Source organism: Solanum stenotomum, chromosome 4 (assembly GCF_019186545.1).
Source record: "Solanum stenotomum isolate F172 chromosome 4, ASM1918654v1, whole genome shotgun sequence".
Lineage (NCBI taxonomy): Eukaryota > Viridiplantae > Streptophyta > Magnoliopsida > Solanales > Solanaceae > Solanum > Solanum stenotomum.
The window spans coordinates 43499837-43519820 of NC_064285.1; the positions used below are offsets into that span (position 1 = coordinate 43499837).

Genomic DNA, 19984 nt, shown 5'->3' on the forward strand with positions numbered 1-19984 from the left:
CCAGCCATCTTCGCTGCTTCAGATTTAGATCCTTTTGCTCAAAGATATATTGCAAACTCTTGTGATCAGTGTATATGTCAACATGAACTCCATACAAGTAGTGGCGCAATATCTTCAAAGCAAACACAACTTCTGCTAGCTCTAGATCATGGGTTGGATAATTTTTCCCAGTGGCCGCAGCTGACTTGAGCCATAAACTATTACTTTACCATGCTGCATCAATACACAACCTAAGACCACTCCCGATGCATCGCAATACACTACATAGCCTTATGTGCCTTCTGGAAGTACCAATACAGGAGTAGAAGTTAATTTATTCTTCAACTCTTGGAAGCTTCTTTCACATTCATTCACTCCACTTAAACTTGGTTTCTTTGTGTGTTAGCTTTGTTAAGGGTGCAACAATGGAAGAGAATCCCTCAACGAACCTTCTGTAATAACCTGCCAATCCAAGAAAACTACGGATCTTCGTAGGCGTTGTAGGTCTTGGCCAGTTTTTCACGGCTTCTATCTTCTGGTTATCAACCCTTATTCCTTCATCGGATACAATATGACCTAAGAATGCCACAGATTTTAACCAGAACTCACATTTAGATAACTTTGCATACAACTTACGATCACGAAGAATTTGTAAACCTGCCGTAGGTGATTAGCCTGGTCCTCTTCCGACCTTGAATACACCAAAATGTCATCTATGAGTACTATCACGAACACATCTAAAAATGGCTTAAACTCCCTATTAATCAAATCCATAAAAGTTGTTGGTGCATTTGTTAGCCCAAATGACATGACTAAAAACTCAAAATGACCATATCGTGTAAAAGCTGTCTTGGGTATATCTTTGGCTTTGACCCTCACTTGGTGATAACTCGACCTCAGATCGATTTTTGAAAAATACCTAGCACCTTGTAACTGATCAAACAAATCATCAATTCTAGGGAGGGGATATTTGTTCTTAATGGTTACCTTGTTCAACTGCTGGTAGTCGATACACATTCTTAACGAACCATCTTTCTTGCGTACAAATAAAACTGGTGCTCCCTATGGGTACATACTAGGCCTTATGAATCCTTTTTCTAATAAGTCTTTTAATTGCTCCTTCAACTCCCGTAATTCTGCCGGGGCCATTCTATACGGAGGAATGGAGATAGGTTAAGTATCTGGAATCACATCAATACCAAACTTTACTTCTCGTTCTGGAGGCAAACCTGGAAGATCTTTAGGAAATACATCAGGAAACTCATTCACTACCGAAATGGATTGAAGAGTTGGTGGCTCCGCATCTATATTTTTCACTCTCACTAGATGACATATGTATCCTTTGGACATCATCTTCTTTGCCTTAAGATAAGAAATAAATTTACCTCTTGGTGCCCCAATATTACCTTACCATTCAAGGACTGCCTTTTTTGGAAAATGGAAATGACAATCTTAGTTCGGCAATCTACCGTAGCATAACAAGAAGGTAACCAATCCATACCCATTATAACATCAAAATCTACCATTTCTAGCTCAACAAGGTCAGCCAATGTATCACGATCACAAATAGTTACAACGCAATTATGATAAACCCCTCTAGCTATAATAGACTCACCAATCGGTGTAGACACTTCAAATGGCTTCACTAATAATTCTGGGGTACTTTTGAACTTTTCAGCAATCAATGGAGTAACATATGATAGTGTAGACCCCAGATCAATTAATGCATATACAATATGTGAAAAGATGGACAATGTACCTGTAACCACATCCGGCGAGGCTTCTAAATTTTGTCGACCCCCTAGAGCATATGTGCGATTTTGAACAACACTAGAACTAGCTGCTCCCCTAGCTCCTCTACCACAACTAGTAGGCATTTGTCCCCTACCCAAAGAAGGTGTTGATGATGATGATGCAACAACTGATCTAGTAGGTTGCCACACCACCCACACCCCTATGAGGGCAATTTCTCATCTTAGAACCCGGTATACCACACCAAAAACAAACATATGTCCCAAACCTACATGCACCTAGATGATTCCTTCCACATTGTTTACCAGGCTGTCGAGGAGGCCTTGATTAGCTCATACTTCCCAGCTCTTAATGACCTGCTATTTGTGAACCTTGGTTTTCACTTCTTTGCCCAAACGGATTGCCCCTAAACCCTTGAAACCATGGTGGAGCACTAGTTATAGAGTAGAAAGATGATGGCCTAGGCGGTCTGTTAAAGAACTGAGGCCTAAACTCACTTTGGGTTGGTGTAAACTGCCCCATGGATCTGGCCCTCTTAGAATGCCCTGTTTCTGACTCTTGTGTCCTTCTTTTTTGCCTTTGATCCTTCAACTTATACGCAAAAGCTTGCATCCTTGCTATATCCATATCTTTATTAAACGAAGCAATGGTACAGTCTCTAACCAGATATGAATCTAAGCTATCCACATATCGATGAACTCTATCCCCCATAGTAGCTACTACATTAGGAGCATACCTGACCAAGGAATTAAATTTGAGACTGTACTCTCTCACACTCATACTTCCTTGGTGGAGATTTAAGAACTGATCCACACGGGCCTGTCAGATCTCCAATGGCAGATAATGGTAAAGGAATGATTTTTTGAACTCTTTCTAGGTAGCTAAAGGTTCATATGTTCCCCTAGATTGCTTTCAAGCTTCATACCACAATATAGCCACACCCTTTAATCTTTATGTGCTAGCTCAAGTGCGTCTTTATCACTTACATGTATAACATCCAAAGTGCATTTGATTTGATCTATAAAGTCTTGTGGATCTTCATTCGGATCTGACCTGGTGAATGATGGAGGGTCCAAATTAAGGAAGTCACGTATTCGCGTGCCAATTGCTCTATCTACACCACTAGTACCTGCAACTGGACCTTCTTGCCTTTGGCCGTGGCCAGCAACTATATGAGTCAATAATTGGACTGCATTCCTCAAACCTTTCTCGATAGCATTAATAGGGGGTTCTTGAGGTTCAACTTCCCTCCTTATATCTTCTGGAGATGGAGGTGCCGGGGAAGTCTATGATAGTAACTCATTTTGTGCCTCACCTTGAACAGTTTGACTAGGTGGTGGTTGGCTAGTCCCTTCTTGGGTAGCCACATCTACTCGCTTACCAGTACTTTTAATCCTTCTCGTAACCGGCATCCTTGCTATGATAAAACAATTTAGAAATTAGATATGATTTGCCTACAACACTGGTTCTATCTCACGATCTAAGAAATGAAAGAAATGAGACAACTCCTACATGTCCCATAGCCTCCTGTTTATAAATGTGGTGTACAACACATCCATAAGCAAGACTCTACACAGACACGGCTTTGTAGACTCCCTAGGATGACCTACTCTGATACCACTTTTGTCAAACCTCAAATCCCATTAAGAAGGACAGGCACCCGATGCCCTAAAGGCCCGAGAGAACCAACACGTAACTTGTACTTACAATGCATATAACTATGACAATCTTGTGACAAGTTCACATAGGATGCAGCACTACGAACCAACATAAGTAGGTCCACAACTTATATACAAGACTTGGTCGTTGAGGCCACAACCTGTTAAGACACAACTGAACCATATACATAAGTCTACAAAGCCTCTAAAGATAGAAAACCTTAGAGTAGGTCAAGACAGACCCCGCCTTACCCATAACTATGATACAATACCAAAATGAATCTACCAAGGACTCAGTAAAGCTCCGAATCAATCTGGAGCTCACCAAAAGTAGTTGGGTGTCGTATGCTCCTATTGAAGAGGTCTACCAGCTGGAGTACCTGCAGCATGGAATGCAGCGTCCCCAGCGAGGAACGTTAGTACGAAAAAATGTACTGAATATGTAAGGCAATAACATATATAAAATAAGAGTTCTAATGAAACCAAGTATCAATATATGTGTGCATAAATCAGAACAGAAGACCACCTTTGTCAACTCTTGTGGGATCGTGTATATTACATTCTTGTCTTTACCTTTCTGTGTGTTATGATCTTTATAAGGCATGTGATACGAATGACNAACAGAAGACCACATTTGTCAACTCTTGTGGGATCGTGTATATTACATTCTTGTCTTTACCTTTCTGTGTGTTATGATCTTTATAAGGCATGTGATACGAATGACCAGCTGATCAGTGGTAGAAGAGGAAGACCCATGCTAGGCATTTTAACCCCTGGGATGCGGTCCTCATAATTACACAAATTGGGATTGGCTCATGCTAGGCTTTCGCCCCTGAGTTGCCACCCTTCCATACCAATTGGGATCGGCCCATGCTAGGCTTTCGCCCCTGAGCTACCACCCTTAATTATACAAATTGTTTCACTTTGATTCTTTAATCTTTGAGATTGTTGTTTTGGTGGTCATAATCACTTTTGATATTTGGAACTCCGGACCAGTAGTAGAAGACATGACTTCAAGGCAGTAACAATGACATAAGGAACTATGTAACATCAATGCATTACTTGTGAGCTTAAATGACACAATTGACTTCAACTGACTAAGAGCAGGATTCTCCAAACTTGCTTTTACAAATACCATTTCTATACCAACACATAAGAGGATAATTACACAAGTATAGAGTAGTAAACATATAATGAAGCAATTTTATACACTAAGGAGAGGGGGGAATATTGTTAGCTATTTGGAGATCGTACGCTGCCACTATGTTTCCTTTACTAGGAATAGAACTTAGGAAATTCACTTATTGATATTAATCGCAATTATCAAATTTCATGCCAAGGAATATGGAATCGAATAGCCCTACATACCTTATTTTCTGACCAATATAACTGTCACGAGTCAGCCTCCCATCTTGGGTGCTAATCTACAATATGAGTCATGATTAAGTTGATGTTAGCAGCTAACCACATTAAGGCCCTCAAAAAAACAGTAGCTAAACACTTGATGGAAAGTAGTCCCATACAAACCTTACACAAATGGTGAACCACCACACCCTTTTTCTATACATCAATACAACTTCATAGGAGAATATTGATTCAAGGATTTATCACCATCCATTAGTTCTTGATAGATATATACAAAATTCTCCACCCCAAACCTGTATTTAAAGAGAGGCAAGAATAGGCAGTAATCTTACCTTAGTTTCTGAAATTTATCCTTTAAACCTGTACTTCAAGATCTGAAACTCTCCTTCAAACTTTTACTTGAAAAGGGGGACAATACTCAAGAACCCCAAGGTGTTTTAGGACTGTTGATTTAAGCCAAGAGAGAAACTTAAGAAATCTAAAATTTTGCAAGTTAAAAATGGAGCAAAAGATCTGATTTTTATCCCTTTAAAAGGGAGGTGTAATGGCCGACTTTCTTGGCCAATTTTGGGCCATATATTGTCAAGTAGGTGACCCACCTACTTTGCCTTTTAACTTGGGCCTTTGGGGACTTCAACACTTGTTGGGCCTTACTTCCAATTATCCCTCTATTCTTGTCAATTTGGGCCATAATTAATGCAAGTAGGTGATCCACCTACTTGGACTTTTCACTTGGGCCTTTTTGGACTTAAGACTATTGGGCGTTGCTGTCCATTTTCCCGTTATTCTTCTACTCAACTTGGGCCAGATTAATGCAAGTAGGTGGTAGTGCACTTGGCCCAATTACATGGTCAAAAAAGAGTCTTAGTAAGTGATGCATCTACTTGGTCCTTTGGGCTGGTCAATAAGTCAAAGTAAGTGATGCACCTACTTGTCACCTACTAGCTTAATTAAGTCAAGCAAGCAGCTCGATTATTTTATTTCATTTTATAAATATTAATCCCTTTTGCTTTAACTTAGCACTTAACTTTCAACTTTAAGCTCAATTACCACCTTTCTGTCTCGAGTTTAAATACTCCCGTTAGAGTTAACTTGCAGTACACATGCTGAAACGTGCAAGGCATCACATCACCTTCCGATCTAGTTTAAACCAACGCTAATCATATAAGAAACATGGTCCCTCACCTATACTATAAGGCTATGTCAAGTATCACAAGAATAGAACAAGCATATGCATAATACGGGTTGTTACACATCCACCCTCCAAGAAAAAAGAACATTTTGTATTAAACTGAATAAAACTAAAAGTACAGTAAATTAATTGAAAATGGAGGAATACCTATTAAATCTAGTTTAAACTCTTCAAATAAGTTTTTGATCAAATCATTTTTCTTTAACAGTTTGAGACTTTGCACAGCTTGAACACCAAGTTGTAGTTTTTGCAACATAATATTATTGAACTTCATGTCAAACAGAAGTTGCTGCAAAAGTATATTTATGGCTATGAAAATGAGTATACATTAATTATCTAGATAGTCTTCTCGTTTGAAGTTGAGTATTATATTCTCCTTGTTGCATCAATTATTGTTGATCTATCTAGTTTACCCAGAAAAAAATATTGTAATTGCATAATTCAACAACTCTCACAATCTTCCTTGTTTTAAGCAGAAGAGCAGAAAGCTTGCAAAACTTGTAGTTTAAAAGTTTGAGAAACCCTCTCTATTTATAGACAACAAAGGATTGTATGAAAAGGTGATTATCGTGTCTTATCATATAAGTCACAATCCTTCAGAAAAGTACTTTTCGGAAATGTCATAACTCATCGAGAAAGTCACAACCTTTTGAAAAAGTTACTAACCATCAATGTGAAATGGTGTAGCTTTTAATATAATACAGAACAAATAAATATAATATAAAATATAGAATGATACATTGGGTTTTTTAAGTTGGAGTATTATAGTAATTTAACATTCAAGTTAGGGAGTATTTTTTTTTTCTATATGTATATTGAAATAAATAATGGTGTACATTGTTGTGTATATAGGATATAATGTTGATTTAAACTATCAATTTGGTGTAACAAATCGTTAGTACCAAATATATATTATGGTGTGCATGTAAATAGTTTGTGGTATTGGTAAATAGATATTTGTAATACAGCAAGTATATTGAAATAAAAAAGAGTAGAGTATACATTGTGGTACATATAAGATATAATGTTGCTGTAAATTATTGTTATGGTGTAACATTCAACATCATACTATCAACATATTCACAACTGAATAGACCATTTAATTAATTTATTAATAGACAAGTAAGAACAAAAGTTACCAACACAATAATTCACTACTACCTCTTTCGCCTTTCCCTTCCTTTTTGTCTATTTGGGTGTAAACATTAGGAGGGTTTTTAGCAACTTTTATTACTTATCGGAGATGGAGGGAGTATACATTCAGCTTGATAAAACAACGGGGCTATTAGAATGACTATAACACTCCTTAAATCTCGGGCTCATTATACAAGTTTATAAAATCAAATAAGCAAACTTTAAAATCACAAATTTGAAATCATAGTGTTATTAAAGAGGAGAAGAAACCAACATTCTTACAAAAGAACAGTGGATAGTTAACTCTAAAGAAAATGGATCTATAACATTGAATATTGATATTTTTTTTACCTAAAAAAAGTACCCTACCACGTCTGCGAATCCAAAAAGTAAAATATCAAGTTACCAATCCCTAAAAAAATCGTGTCAAAACTAAATTGTTGGTGGTTTTTTTTTTTTGTAAATAAAACATAGTAGATTTATATATTGTAAATTAAAGTGTTAAACAGAGTAAATTTATGTGGCTAGGCAGTTTAGATGGAAAAAAGTAGAGCATTAAAACTGCATTGCATGATAGAAATGTTATAGAGATTAAAACAAATGTTTTCATTATCATGGGTGATAGCTGAATTCCCAACTTCCCTCTAATGGTGTTTTCTCATTCTTGTTCCATACTGCAGAGGCAGGCCCTTAAAACGTTAGAATTAAGTGACTACAAAAGTTTCAATCCCCCAGTTACATTGTCAACCATGTCAGCCGGTCCTGCACATACATGGACACAACACAATCAGATGATAAAATCTAACAATAATTGATTGTCGTGGGCGTGGGCGTGGGCGTGGCTGGTAAAGTAAACATGGCTTTCTGCCCAATATACTAGTGACTACTATTGATTACGGGGATGAGCCATATATTGGAACTCCAAATAGTTTAGTACCCCAAGTGGGTTATTATTAGGGATTGGGAAACCTACCAAGTATAGCCATCACTGTCCTCGAGTCTGCAAATAATAAACACAGGAAAGAGTCAGTAAGCAACTTTGCTGCAGTAAAATCCATAGTAGACGAGGTAGTGTAATGGTGAAACAAAATTCAAACTATTAAAAATTTCATACTATGCAGTCGTTCAAAATTACATTAATCTTTCCCAAGCCTGATTGATTATATTAGAGTAGATAGAAATGTTAATTTTTTAAGACAGTACATACAGCAAGGAGCTTTGAACAGAAGGTGCCTGATTTTGGACAAACTTCAGCATCATTCAATTGGAAAACAGAAGAGTAAGGAATTAGTGTCTGCGTGATATTCTTCTCTTTGTCAATATACCTGTATTCCTGCGGTCTAGTGGTCGGTCCTAAGGTCTTCAGCATCATTTCATTGGCAAGTAAAATCTTATTATCTAGGCAGTAAATGATCACAAATGCCCTTAACGCTCTAACAGGCATTTAACAAAGAACAAACATATATGCATTCCAGAGTTGTATTCAAGTTATTATGACTGCTCCCAATAGTCCTAAGGTCTACGCATGTAACATGTCAGTCTATTTACGACCTAATGTTAGTACTTTTGTATAAGTAAGACGTTGCTTGAAAAGGAAAGATATCTAGTACAAAAATCTGTGCCTTGCCAATTAATTTAGGCAAGAATACACTGACTTTACCAACAAACACAAGCTTATATTCACCATGAGAAGATGAAGTCACGCTGCCTTAAACACATCTAGGAAGCTACAATGTTTGGTAGAGGGCTAGAGATACCATATAACACGCAATTGGAAACTGTAACAACCATCTTCATTTCAAATTTCTTCTGAAACCAAGAAATTCCCAAGGGCCAACTTTGCGTGGGTCAAAACTCCATCAACAATGAGCTTGCCCCTCTACCACCAACTGAAACAAACCATCTATTTTCAACCTTTCAGGTTTAAGTTATTCTGGATAGCAAGTAACAAGCTCCTTTAGGATAGACCACATATGAAATGAAATCAAGACAACATCTTTTATTTAACCACCAGTCCTCATGTGTGTAAAGAGATGGAAAACAAGACTGATAGTAAAGCAAAGACACGTGTCAACATGTCAAGAAAGGAGGCAATAGTTTACTGGCAGCAGCAATAGTGACATTCAACTTACGGATTTTGTAGTCATTGGTATCGGGAAACAATAATAATCCTTAGCACTATTTTGGTGGTAAACAACTTTCTTGTGGAATAGAAAGGAAAAAAGACCAACAAGAAAGAAGACAGGCAACGTGGAAATGGAGCTGAAGAAACTCTCCAATAAAAGTCAAACATAATCTTTCTGAATCATACATAGAAGCAGGCATAAAAAATAGATCCGCTTAATGTTTAAGTTTCTACAGAGTCATCTGATCTTATACTTTGAGAATACCAGTGTCGCACTAGGAATTGAGGGAATTAAAGGTGGTGTTCTGAAACATGCGATGATAAAGCCTCATGCAATAGGTCATCATTATTGATCACATTCCAAATATGATCGTGCGGGCATGACTGAAAAGCTACTATGGATTCCATGAATGATAATGTCGGCATGATTGAAAGCTACTATCAATTCCAACTAAAAAAAAATCATGAAAATATCTCACTTACTTGGTGCAATTTGGGTTCTCCCAGCATCAATTGTAATGTGTGTTGGTATATTAATTGATTTTGCTCTTTCCTGTGATCAAATGAGAAATATTCATAGAATGACCAACCAGAATAGCATGCATAGTTATACACGGCAAATTAAAACAATTAGGACTAAACCAAAGAATAGAAATAGAAGACCACTTGTAGGGGTACAGACTGGAATCAATTATTGAGGATTACATTAAAGAAAAAAGAGGTAAAAAATCCACTCTTTGAAATAATGAAATGAGCATTCCATGTCCCCAACGATAGGATTTCCATGTCCTCTTTATCTCCCAGAAAACAAAACTTTCTGGCACCTATCCAAGCATGAGATATTTTACAGCAGTAGCACATAAGCATATCATATCAAAGTAGAGGAGGGAAGTCTCAGCGTCAGGGATGGGAACTTTGTCTCAAGCACCAAGCCAAGCATGAGATCTTTTGAAGCAGTACCACATGAGCAGATCAAAGTGAAGGAGAACATTCTAAGCATTAGGGATGGCAATTTCGTTTTTGTATTTCTCCTGGTTTTTGGAAACCAAAATACTGTTTCTACAAAAGTGCAATCACAGATACCCATCAAAAGTGAAGAAAAAACCTAGACCACCAAAATCAACAAACAAGGCAAAAGCCCATGACAAAAAACAAAGCTACAATGACTACAAGATTGGAAAATAATAATCATAAATATACTACAACCAAGCAACCCTGCGGAGTAAACCACATATATTTCAAGAAAAAACATAACACTTATTGGGACATGATATGTCCTACAAAACTGAGACGATATGTAAACGATACATACTTGCAAAACCAACATATCATCTTCACTTTCAATCTTCACCACCACCTTCACCTGTCCACACATCTCCCATCTGCTAGACAAATATCAGCATGACTAACACTTACTATATCAACAAAACTTGAAATGTGTCTTAAAATTACCTATTTAAAGCCTTTGGTGCCCTATTATGAAGCTTCTTGTAGAGACCCAGAGTTGCATGACTAACCAACCAACAAAACAGTTCAACCAAAAGTTAGAAAACATTAGTTGAATATAGCCAACAAATGTAGGAACACCAATTTGTACACGGTACGTAGAAAAATTAAAAAAAAAAAACTATAGAAACTTTAAAAAATACAACAAAACTAAGGGTGCTGACATTTCAGGAAGAGTTTTCCCCAAAAGTACTTTTTAGAAAAGTGTTTTTGAGAAAATTACACTTAGAAGCACTTCTAGAAAGTTTGATTGGACACTAATTGTAGCTCAAAAGTGTTTTTTAAATTCACAAGTCAAACACAAGCTCCTCTCAACAAAAGTACTTTTTTGAAAAGCAATTTTCAAAATAAACTGATTTTAGAAGCTTGGTCAAATAGGCTATAATTGTCTTTGATTCAAAGATCAAATTATCTTTTTGACTCTTGAATCCAAGGAAATGGAGAGATTGACGATGATGCTACACATCGTATTAGAGCAGGGTGGATTAAATGGAGCCTCGAATCTTGCGTCTTGTGTGATAAGAAGGTTCCACCAAACTTTAAAGTTATGTTTAATAAAGTGGTTATTAGATCAGTTATATTGTATGGGCTGGAACATAGGCCGGTCAAACACTTGCACTTCCAAAGGATGAAATGTTGACATGGATGTGTGGGCATACGAAGAGAGATAGAATTATGAACGACGATAACTAAGACAAGTTAGGAGTGGCCTTTGTGGTGGACAAGATGAGGAAAGAAAAGTTGAGATGGTTCGTACATGTACTGGATGCTCCAGTGAGAAGGTGTGAAAGCATGGCTATGATAAGTATGAGGAGATGTAGAGGCAGGGCAAAGAAATATTAGAAAGAGGTGATTAGACATGGTATGACGCTCCTTCTCCTTGCCAAGGACATGACCATAAATAGGAGGATTTAGAGAAAGAGGGTAGAAGATTAGTAGGCAGTTGAGTAAGTTTCTTACCAGTATTATTATTATTACTACCCTGTTGTCTTATTCTTTAATTTTAATCATTACTTGTTGCCTCTACTTCAGTTAGCATATTATTTGTTGTTGATATTGTTTGTTTCCGATTTATTCAGGTTTTTTCAGTATTGTATTCACTTTCCCAAACATGCTGTGATATGCTTTAATTGAGCGAGGTTGTTGCGGAAAGAGTCTCTTTACCTTCACAAGGTCAGGTCTACGCACACACCAGCTTCCCCAAACCTCACTTGTGGGATTACAACGGGTATGTTATTGTTGTTTATGCACTTACATTGACCGCTATATAAGTAACTTATAAAGATACCTATAAACCAGCAAAGGCAATTAAAATGGATAAGGAAAGAATTACTCAATTACCTGCATTGTGCAGCTATTTTCCCTTTCCCCATCTTCAAGTCATTCCTGACGACCAAAACCTGCACACAGTAACACAATAATGATTCATCCTTAATCTTGTAAAATGTACTATCATTATGCACTAGCATAAATATTGAGAGAAACCATTTTAAAATCTTCAAGGATGTCAGCCAGCCTTTCTACTTCAAGAGGTTGGTTGGCCCCTTTTCTCTTTTTCCCATCAATTATAGTTTCAGTAACACCAGATGCTCTGTTTGAGAGAAAAGTGGGAGAAGAATGTCGCATCCCAATAATATAACCCAAAGCAAAGCATCCTGCTCCAAGAAACATGGCGCTAAGCCATGCCATGTCAATCATATTCAAAATTGAGACAGGTATGAAGCTGATGAACAATACGTCTGTCCTTGCACCCCACTTACCCAAATAAATAAATCACCAGTGAAGTTGACAACTCCAAAGTGCGTGCGAGGTCAACCTCTAGTATCCTGGAGAGAGAAGAAATGTGTTCTTTTCTGCCTGAAAATTGACTTTTATGCCCAACCAAACTGGAAAATGATAAAGAAAAATGATTAGCAAAGTAAACACATTTTCTTCCATACACACACAGAGATTAATCTTTAATTAAGTTAAAAACTCTTCACAGATCTACATCAATGGGCGTCCTATTGATTCTCACAAATACAAGTAAAATACTTGGGAAAAATCGGTAAACCAGAAGATGAAACAGTGTTTGAATTCCGAGATTTCATACCTGCAAACTGCAGAGATCGCTACTCTCAGTTGTACGTGAGTGCCCAGAACCTCCGGTGTACAACAACGGCGAGAGGGAAAAAAGTTTGAGGCTTTAAGAATGGCCCTACTGCTACTGGTTCGGTTGGAATTTGGAAAAAGAAAAGAGCCAATGCGTTGTTAAAGCTCACTCTCGGGTTTCAGTCCCCAATATTCCCCATTGCCCTACTTATTTTGTGCTGAACTTCAACTTAATTTAATTTACTTTTTGCCCAACATAAATTTATATTTTTACATTATTATAATATTTCATACACCCCTTTAAAGAACTTATATCCGTTATTTCTTTTCATTAAGATTAACACATCTGAATTTTAAGATGTTGTCTCAAGATCGAAACACAGAAATGATTAAGATTGTTTGTACGTGCATATGAAATTAAACATCATATCAATAAGACTCCATGTCAACATAGTAATATTATCTTTTGATAGAAAATAATATTTGAATTTTTTTATTTGATTAAAAAGAAGTTTATGTTAAGTTATTAGATTGGTTTGTATAGCATGAATATGAGGTTTGAGAAAACTCCTATGATAGACAATTTGTGGTCGAGAAATGCTTATTGATTTGTTGGCTGATCTAGCCTACCCATTAGGAATTAACGTTGTTGAGCAATCACATTTACCCATATTCGGAATTGATAGTCAATTATGCACACTTCTAGAATTATTCTCTCACTTTTCAATTACTTTCCATTGAGAAAGTCTTGCCTTAGATGTGCCTAATGGCTCTCTATTTATACAAGTAGAGATGTTACATCCGTCTTGCTTTATTTCTATCACTATCACTAAAATCTAATTTGTTAATTTGAAATCTCTAAGGCTTAAATTTATGTTAAACATTGATTCTACAAATCTACAAGAGATTAGCTCACGAATTTTACTTCTTAATTGAACTCTAGTGTATGCCACTCCCTATGGAATTCAACCCCAGCCTATTTGATTGGGTTCTTTATGATTGAAGATCTCGTATGTTGATTCGTAAAACGTACACTTGAGCATTATCAAAATAGTGTTGCTGCTATTGGGAGTCTTTTATTAAAGTGATTTTGTGAACTAGTTTTTTGTAGTTGAATACTTTTGACATTGTTTGACTGGTTGTTATCTTTACAAGTGATGGCATGAGAGTCAATGGTAGTGAGGATGCGCCACCATGGCCAAATGGGTTATGGTGGCGATTTGAATGATTTGGGTAGCGTTGGTGCTATCCGCTTATCCCCTATTGTGGGTAATGTGATATTTCATGTTACAAGTACTATGTTGTAATTGCTCCAAATGAAGGGGTTATTTGGAAGGTTGGCTAATTAATACTCGCATGACCATCTCCAAAACTTTATGGATGTATTTGAGCCACACATTCAAAAAATGCACCATAAGAATCCATCCGGTCGCGACTGTTCCCATTTTCCTTGACGGGTGAAGCTACAAAGTGGTTAACAAAGTTTCCAAGAGATTCAATTGCTTTATCAAAGGAGTTAACGGAGGCATTTCTTGAGAGATTCTTTCCTCTGTCTAAAATATGGAAGCTTCAAGATGGATTTCAAAACTTTTGTCGGGTTGACGATGAGCAAATTCAGGAAACATGGTTGAGGTTTCAGAAGAAGCTGTTGTAATGTTCTACTCATGGATTCACAAATAAGACTTTTTAAACATTGAAATTTTGTGGGACTGTACAAGATGTGGTCAATTCGAGCTGGGACTCTACAAGGTGTATTCAATTTTAATTAGGATTCTTGGAAGCTACTCAAGTCTAAACCCTAGTTCATGTCTATATAAAGGGTACTATATTCCCTTTAAAGGCATCTCGAATATTCCACAAATCATGTAGTAATCATAAAGAGATCAAATCCAAACCATCCCAGTTTGAGAAAGACGCCACTAACAACCCTCAAATCATGGATAAATCTTATGAGAGAAGAATCAAGGGAGGAACCGAATTGTACTCACAATCTTGATCAATAAAATTATATTTCTTCATATTTTACTTGTTATTGCAATTTATTTTTCATCACTTTAAAAATGTTTGCAAACAAATTGGCACGCCTAGTGGGATTAAATCTGTTATTTATCTCTTCCTTCACGAATCAAATATGCAAATCTGAAGTCACAAAAATGCAGAGGTGGAAGAATGAGTACTTCGAGTCTCATCTTTGAGTTTCTTCAAGTCTCGACTTTGAGTTTCTTCAAGTCTACACTCTAACAAGCCTAGAAGTAGAGGACATAGACATTGAAATTGTGTGGGACTCTACAAGATGTGTTCAATTCGAATTGGGACTCTAAAAAGTGTGTTCAATTCCAATTAGGATTCTTGGAGGGTACTCAATCCTAAACCCTAGTTCATGCCTATATAAATGGTACTATATTCCCTTAAAAGGAATCTCGAGTATTTCACAAATTAATAGAATATTCATAAAGAGGTCAAATCCAAATCATACTGGTTCGAGAAATATGCCATTAACGACCCTCGAATCATGGATAAATCTTATGAAAGAAAAATCAAGAGAGGAACAAAATTGTACTCACAATCTTGATAAATAATATAATGGTTCTTCGTATTTTATTTGTGATTGCCATTTATTTTCTATCACTTTTAAAACAAAATTGTACTCACAATCTTGATAAATAAAATAATGGTTCTTCGTATTTTATTTGTGATTGCCATTTATTTTCTATCACTTTTAAAATTTGTTGCAAACAAATGCTTTTGCAAATTTTTTATCGAAGTCTTTATACAGTGAATAAAGGGGCTGCCGACCAACTCATTCGTGGTGGAATTATGAGACATCCATTTATAGTGGCTTCTACTTTGCTTGATGAGTTGACAATGATCAATTATTGTTGGCACACAAGGAAAGATCAAGTATTGTCCCTTACTATTTGTATGACTAAAGAGAAAGTGGAGAAGGACCAAGAACGTGATGAAAACGTGGAAAAAATTATGATGTAGTTAGATCTTTTATCGAAACATGTGATGGGTTGTAGTTTCAAGAAGGTGAATGCGGTTGGAACATGTTATGGATTTTGTTCGGAAGAAGAAAAATTTGAGGTTATGTATAACGAAGAGGTACAATTTCTAAACAATCAAGGGGGAGGTTCTTGTTCGATCTATCAGAGGTCGGGCGAGAATCAATGTTGGACTAAAAACCGTGAAGGCGGTTGGAGAGATAAAGATTGGCACGATTGAAAATCCAACTAGAGAGAGTGTGAAGGTTGGTGGGATCGGTATGTGCCACCACATGACCGACCAATACCCAAGGAACCACAAGTTGATCCGAAGAGTTTCCTAAGAGAAGATATGATTGAAAGGATTCTTAACAAGATCGAAGGTTCGGAAAAGTTACTCAAAGAGATGAAGACATATTTCTCATCCTTGAACCAACTGTCACCTCACAATCGATCTCTATAAAGCAACTTGAGGCTCAAATGAGTCTAATCTGGACTCATTGGAACCCTCGACCAAAGCGTGGTTTACCTAGTGACATAGTCGCAAACCCAAAGAATAATGCTTATGTCTTGGCAATTATTAACCGAAGTGGTAGAGTATTGAATAATAATTCTATGAATGAAGGAGATTGCACTAAGAAGGTGATTGACGATGATGAGTCACAGGTGGAAGCACGTATTGATGAGCCAGAGGTTGTTGCTAAGAATGCTAATAGTGATAATCTCAATAGTGATTATGATGCTAATTTGGGGGTGTTGTGGCTACTCCACCAGTAAAGGTGTGTGAATGTTCAAGTTCCAATAAAAGTTACCCCTTATTTTCCTCAATGTTTGAAGAAGAAAGAGTGTGATGCTAAGTTTAAAAAATTCTTAAGCATGTTCAAGAGCTGGTTGGTAAACATTCCCTTAGTTGATGCTTTGCTTTAAATGTCGGGTTATGATAAATTCACGAAAGATTTGGTCACCAAAAAGATAAGAATGGAATTTGAGACTGTTGAAGTCTCTCACAATTATAGTGTCATAATGTCAAGTAATGTGATTATAAAGAAAGATGATCCGGGAGCTTTCACCATACCTTGTAGTATTGGGGTATATCAATTCACTAAATCACTTTGTGTTTTGGGTGCAAGTATCAATTTGATGCCCTAACAATCTTTAAAAATATTGGTCTAGATGCTCAACAATGTGACTATTGATGGAGGATCGGTCTATCAAAGGACCGATAGGTGTGCTTTATGATATCTTGGTAAAGGTGGATAAATTTATTTTCCTCGCTGATTTTTTTGTGTTGGATTGTGATTGATGTGGAGATCCCAATTATTCTAGGTAGGCCTTTCTTGGCTACCGGGAGGGCCTTAGTTGATGTTGAAAGTGGATTATTGAAGTTCCAGGTGAACAATGAAGATGTTAATATTAATATGTGAAAGTCTAAGAAACACCTTAGTGATATGGATGTCGTGTCGTGTGTGGATGTCATTGATGAGGTTGTACCAAGTTAATATGAGATTTCTAATATTGATGAATCATTGGCCGTTGTTTTGCTTAATTTTGATGATGAAGAGATTTATGATTATGAGGAAGTTGTGGCAACTCTTATGGGTTCAGGTTCTTTCTCATACAATCTCAAAAAGCTAGATATTTATTTGAAGAATCGAGAAAATCTTTCGGCCAAGACATCGGTTGAAGAGCCACCAAAGTTAGAGTTAAAAGCTTTTCCCTCTCACCTTCATTATATATTTTTGAGAAGTGAAAATACCTTACTGGTGATTGTAGCCAATGATTTGTTGGATAGGAAAGTTTTGGACTTGAGTGGGGTGCTAAACAAGTTCATCAACACTTTGGGTCGGTCGATTTTTGGTATTGTTCGGATTCCACTCAGCATTTGCACACATAAAATCCAACTATCTGAAGATTGTAAGTCGAGTATAGAGTACCAAAGGAGGTTGAACCCTTATATGCAAGAGATCGTAAAGAAAGAAATTATCAAGTGGCTTGATGTGGGCGTTGTGTATCCTATTGTGGATAGCAAATGGGCTGGGGCGGTGCAATGTGTTCCAAAAAAGGGAGCATGACAGTCAAACTAAATGAAAAAATGAGCTTCTTGTTACTAGACCCATTACCAGATGGCGAGTGCGCATGGACTATCGTAAGATAAACACTTGGAGTAAGAAAGATCACTTTTTGATGCCTTTCAATGACCATATGCTCGATCGATAGAGGTTGGTATTACTTCTTGGACGAATACTCGGGGTATAATCAAATCTTCACTGCCTTGGAGGACCAAGAGAAAATAGTGTTTACATGTCCCTATAGTACATTTGCATTTAAAAGGATACCTTTTGGATTGTGTAATGCTCCGGTAACTTTCAAACGATGTATGTTATCGATCTTTTTGGATACGGTAGAAGATTAAATGGAGGTGTTCATAGATTGGGTGACGTTATTCTTAAGGAAAAATCGTCATTTTGTTGTTTTGTGATTGAATTGAGGAGAATTCTAAGTACTCGGGGTGATTTTGTGCTATAGGTAGCCTGGGCTTTGTGTCAATTGTGTTAACTTTGATTGTTGTTGACATTTTGAAAGTAGGGCTAAAAGGATGAGATTTACCTGTTCGGTGAGCTTGGTCAAACTCACCAAGGTAACTTGGCATATCGCTATTACTATTTTAGATTGCCTTTTTGTTATGAAATCTTGCCAATTTCCCTATATGTTTTAGCGAGCTACTTGTAGTTCGCCGAATGTCTTCAACGAATTGGCGAATGTGAACTAAGCTCGCCCTTTTGTCTTGAGAAACCTGTGGAAATCTTTGAATCTTTTGGTGAGCTCGTCTGAGCTTGCCAAACTTATTTAGTGAGTCACCTACTCATTTAGTAAGCCTCGAGACGGTTTTTTTTTGGGTAAATTTTTTAATGATTTTTAGCTAATCCTTCACCCAATATATGGTTCTTATGTTGTCTAATGCAGTTATGGCTTGTCCTAACATCCTAGTACGAAGTAAATCTCAGGATGATTCTCAACCCCAGAGAAGGAAAAAGGGAATCACCATTTATGAACATTGTGATCATGCACAACCTATTCAACGCATACCTAAGCATGTGTATGAAAGAGCCAAGAAGAAGGCTACTGCAACTCCGAGAAACACCTGAAAGAGGAAACATGTTGACAATGCTGATGAAGGATCTACTTCTAATTTTAAACCTCGTAATGTCTCATGGATGGATATTGATGAAAACAAAGAAGAAGTTAAGGGTTCTACTACCCAGTCCATAGGACAAATGTAGAGGCTCAAGCTACCGAGAGAAGGCACACCGAAATACACTCCAAAGACCTACATGATCCATTGGCCAACTTGGTTCCCCGAGTTTTCTCGATAGTTGCTGCTCGTGATATGAATAGGTTTAAGGTTGCTAGGCTGTAAACTATATTATTAGAAAATAGTTGTTCGATCGATGAGGTAGTAGATAGATACCCGACTATGTGAGATACTATTTGGTTCCATGGCTAAGAGAGATTCACCTAAGCCTGAGATCCTTATGTTCCTACTTGGCTAAGGGAGTTTTATGAGGCTTATGCTTGTCTACAACTAAAGAAATGAAAAAGGGTTATTTATGAGTCATTCTCAACTGCTGAGGTTTGTGGGAAAATTGTTAGATGTGGGGTCATGGAGATAAATAAAGCCCTTGGTTGTGTTTTGATACATCGTAGTGAGTTGGAGGATAAGTTTCTATAGTCGTTAAATAGTTTGAATGGGTTGCTTTCCCCACTCTTTTCTGATGATACACCTCCATGGATTGAGGAGAGAGTTGAGTTAGAAAAGAAGGATATCAATATCATGGCTCGGTTTTGGTTTAGATTTAGAGCACATTGATGTTGTCCTATAATGAGTCCATCCTCTGACATGCCAAAGCTACTTTGTTGGGGTGCATAGTTTATAGACAACAATTGAATTTGGGATCTATCATTGTTTCGTAGATTCTTTTAGGGCAAGGCATCAAACCTCATTGCCATTTCCCATCTTTATGACTATCGTATTTCATATAGATGGGGTTCCATTTATTGAGGCAACTTAATCTAGAGTTACTACAGCCTAATCTAGTGACATGTAGAGGATTGAGACTGGTTTCTTGAGTGATGATGCAGCTAGAAGGAAACCGACACTAGTTGACACTACCGCAGTTATAGAATTGGAGAATTTAGG

The 19984-nt window shown here is 37.0% G+C and overlaps 1 protein-coding gene across 1 annotated transcript; it reads right to left on the reverse strand.

Annotated features, from left to right (window-relative positions):
• Window positions 1-7619: 7619 nt before the first annotated feature.
• On the reverse strand, window positions 7620-12991 carry LOC125863092 (uncharacterized). Its single transcript, XM_049543240.1, has 8 exons — window positions 12804-12991; window positions 12197-12597; window positions 12053-12111; window positions 10658-10717; window positions 10518-10587; window positions 9689-9758; window positions 8054-8080; window positions 7620-7842 (listed from the first exon to the last, which is right to left on the reverse strand). Exons 2-8 carry the CDS (start codon window positions 12407-12409, stop codon window positions 7793-7795), a joined length of 549 nt encoding a protein of 182 aa, XP_049399197.1. The 5' UTR covers window positions 12410-12597; window positions 12804-12991; the 3' UTR covers window positions 7620-7792.
• Window positions 12992-19984: the final 6993 nt, after the last annotated feature.

What these genes read in the sequence shown, in the direction of transcription:
- LOC125863092 (XM_049543240.1), bottom strand. Translation starts at nt 12,409, where the DNA reads ATGATTGACATGGCATGGCTTAGCGCCATGTTTCTTGGAGCAGGATGC. An exon ending in ATGATATGTTGGTTTTGCAA is followed by an intron (nt 9,759 to 10,517) that starts GTATGTATCGTT and finishes ATTTGATCACAG; the next exon opens with GAAAGAGCAAAATCAATTAA. An exon ending in GACAGTGATGGCTATACTTG is followed by an intron (nt 7,843 to 8,053) that starts GTAGGTTTCCCA and finishes ATGTATGTGCAG; the next exon opens with GACCGGCTGACATGGTTGAC.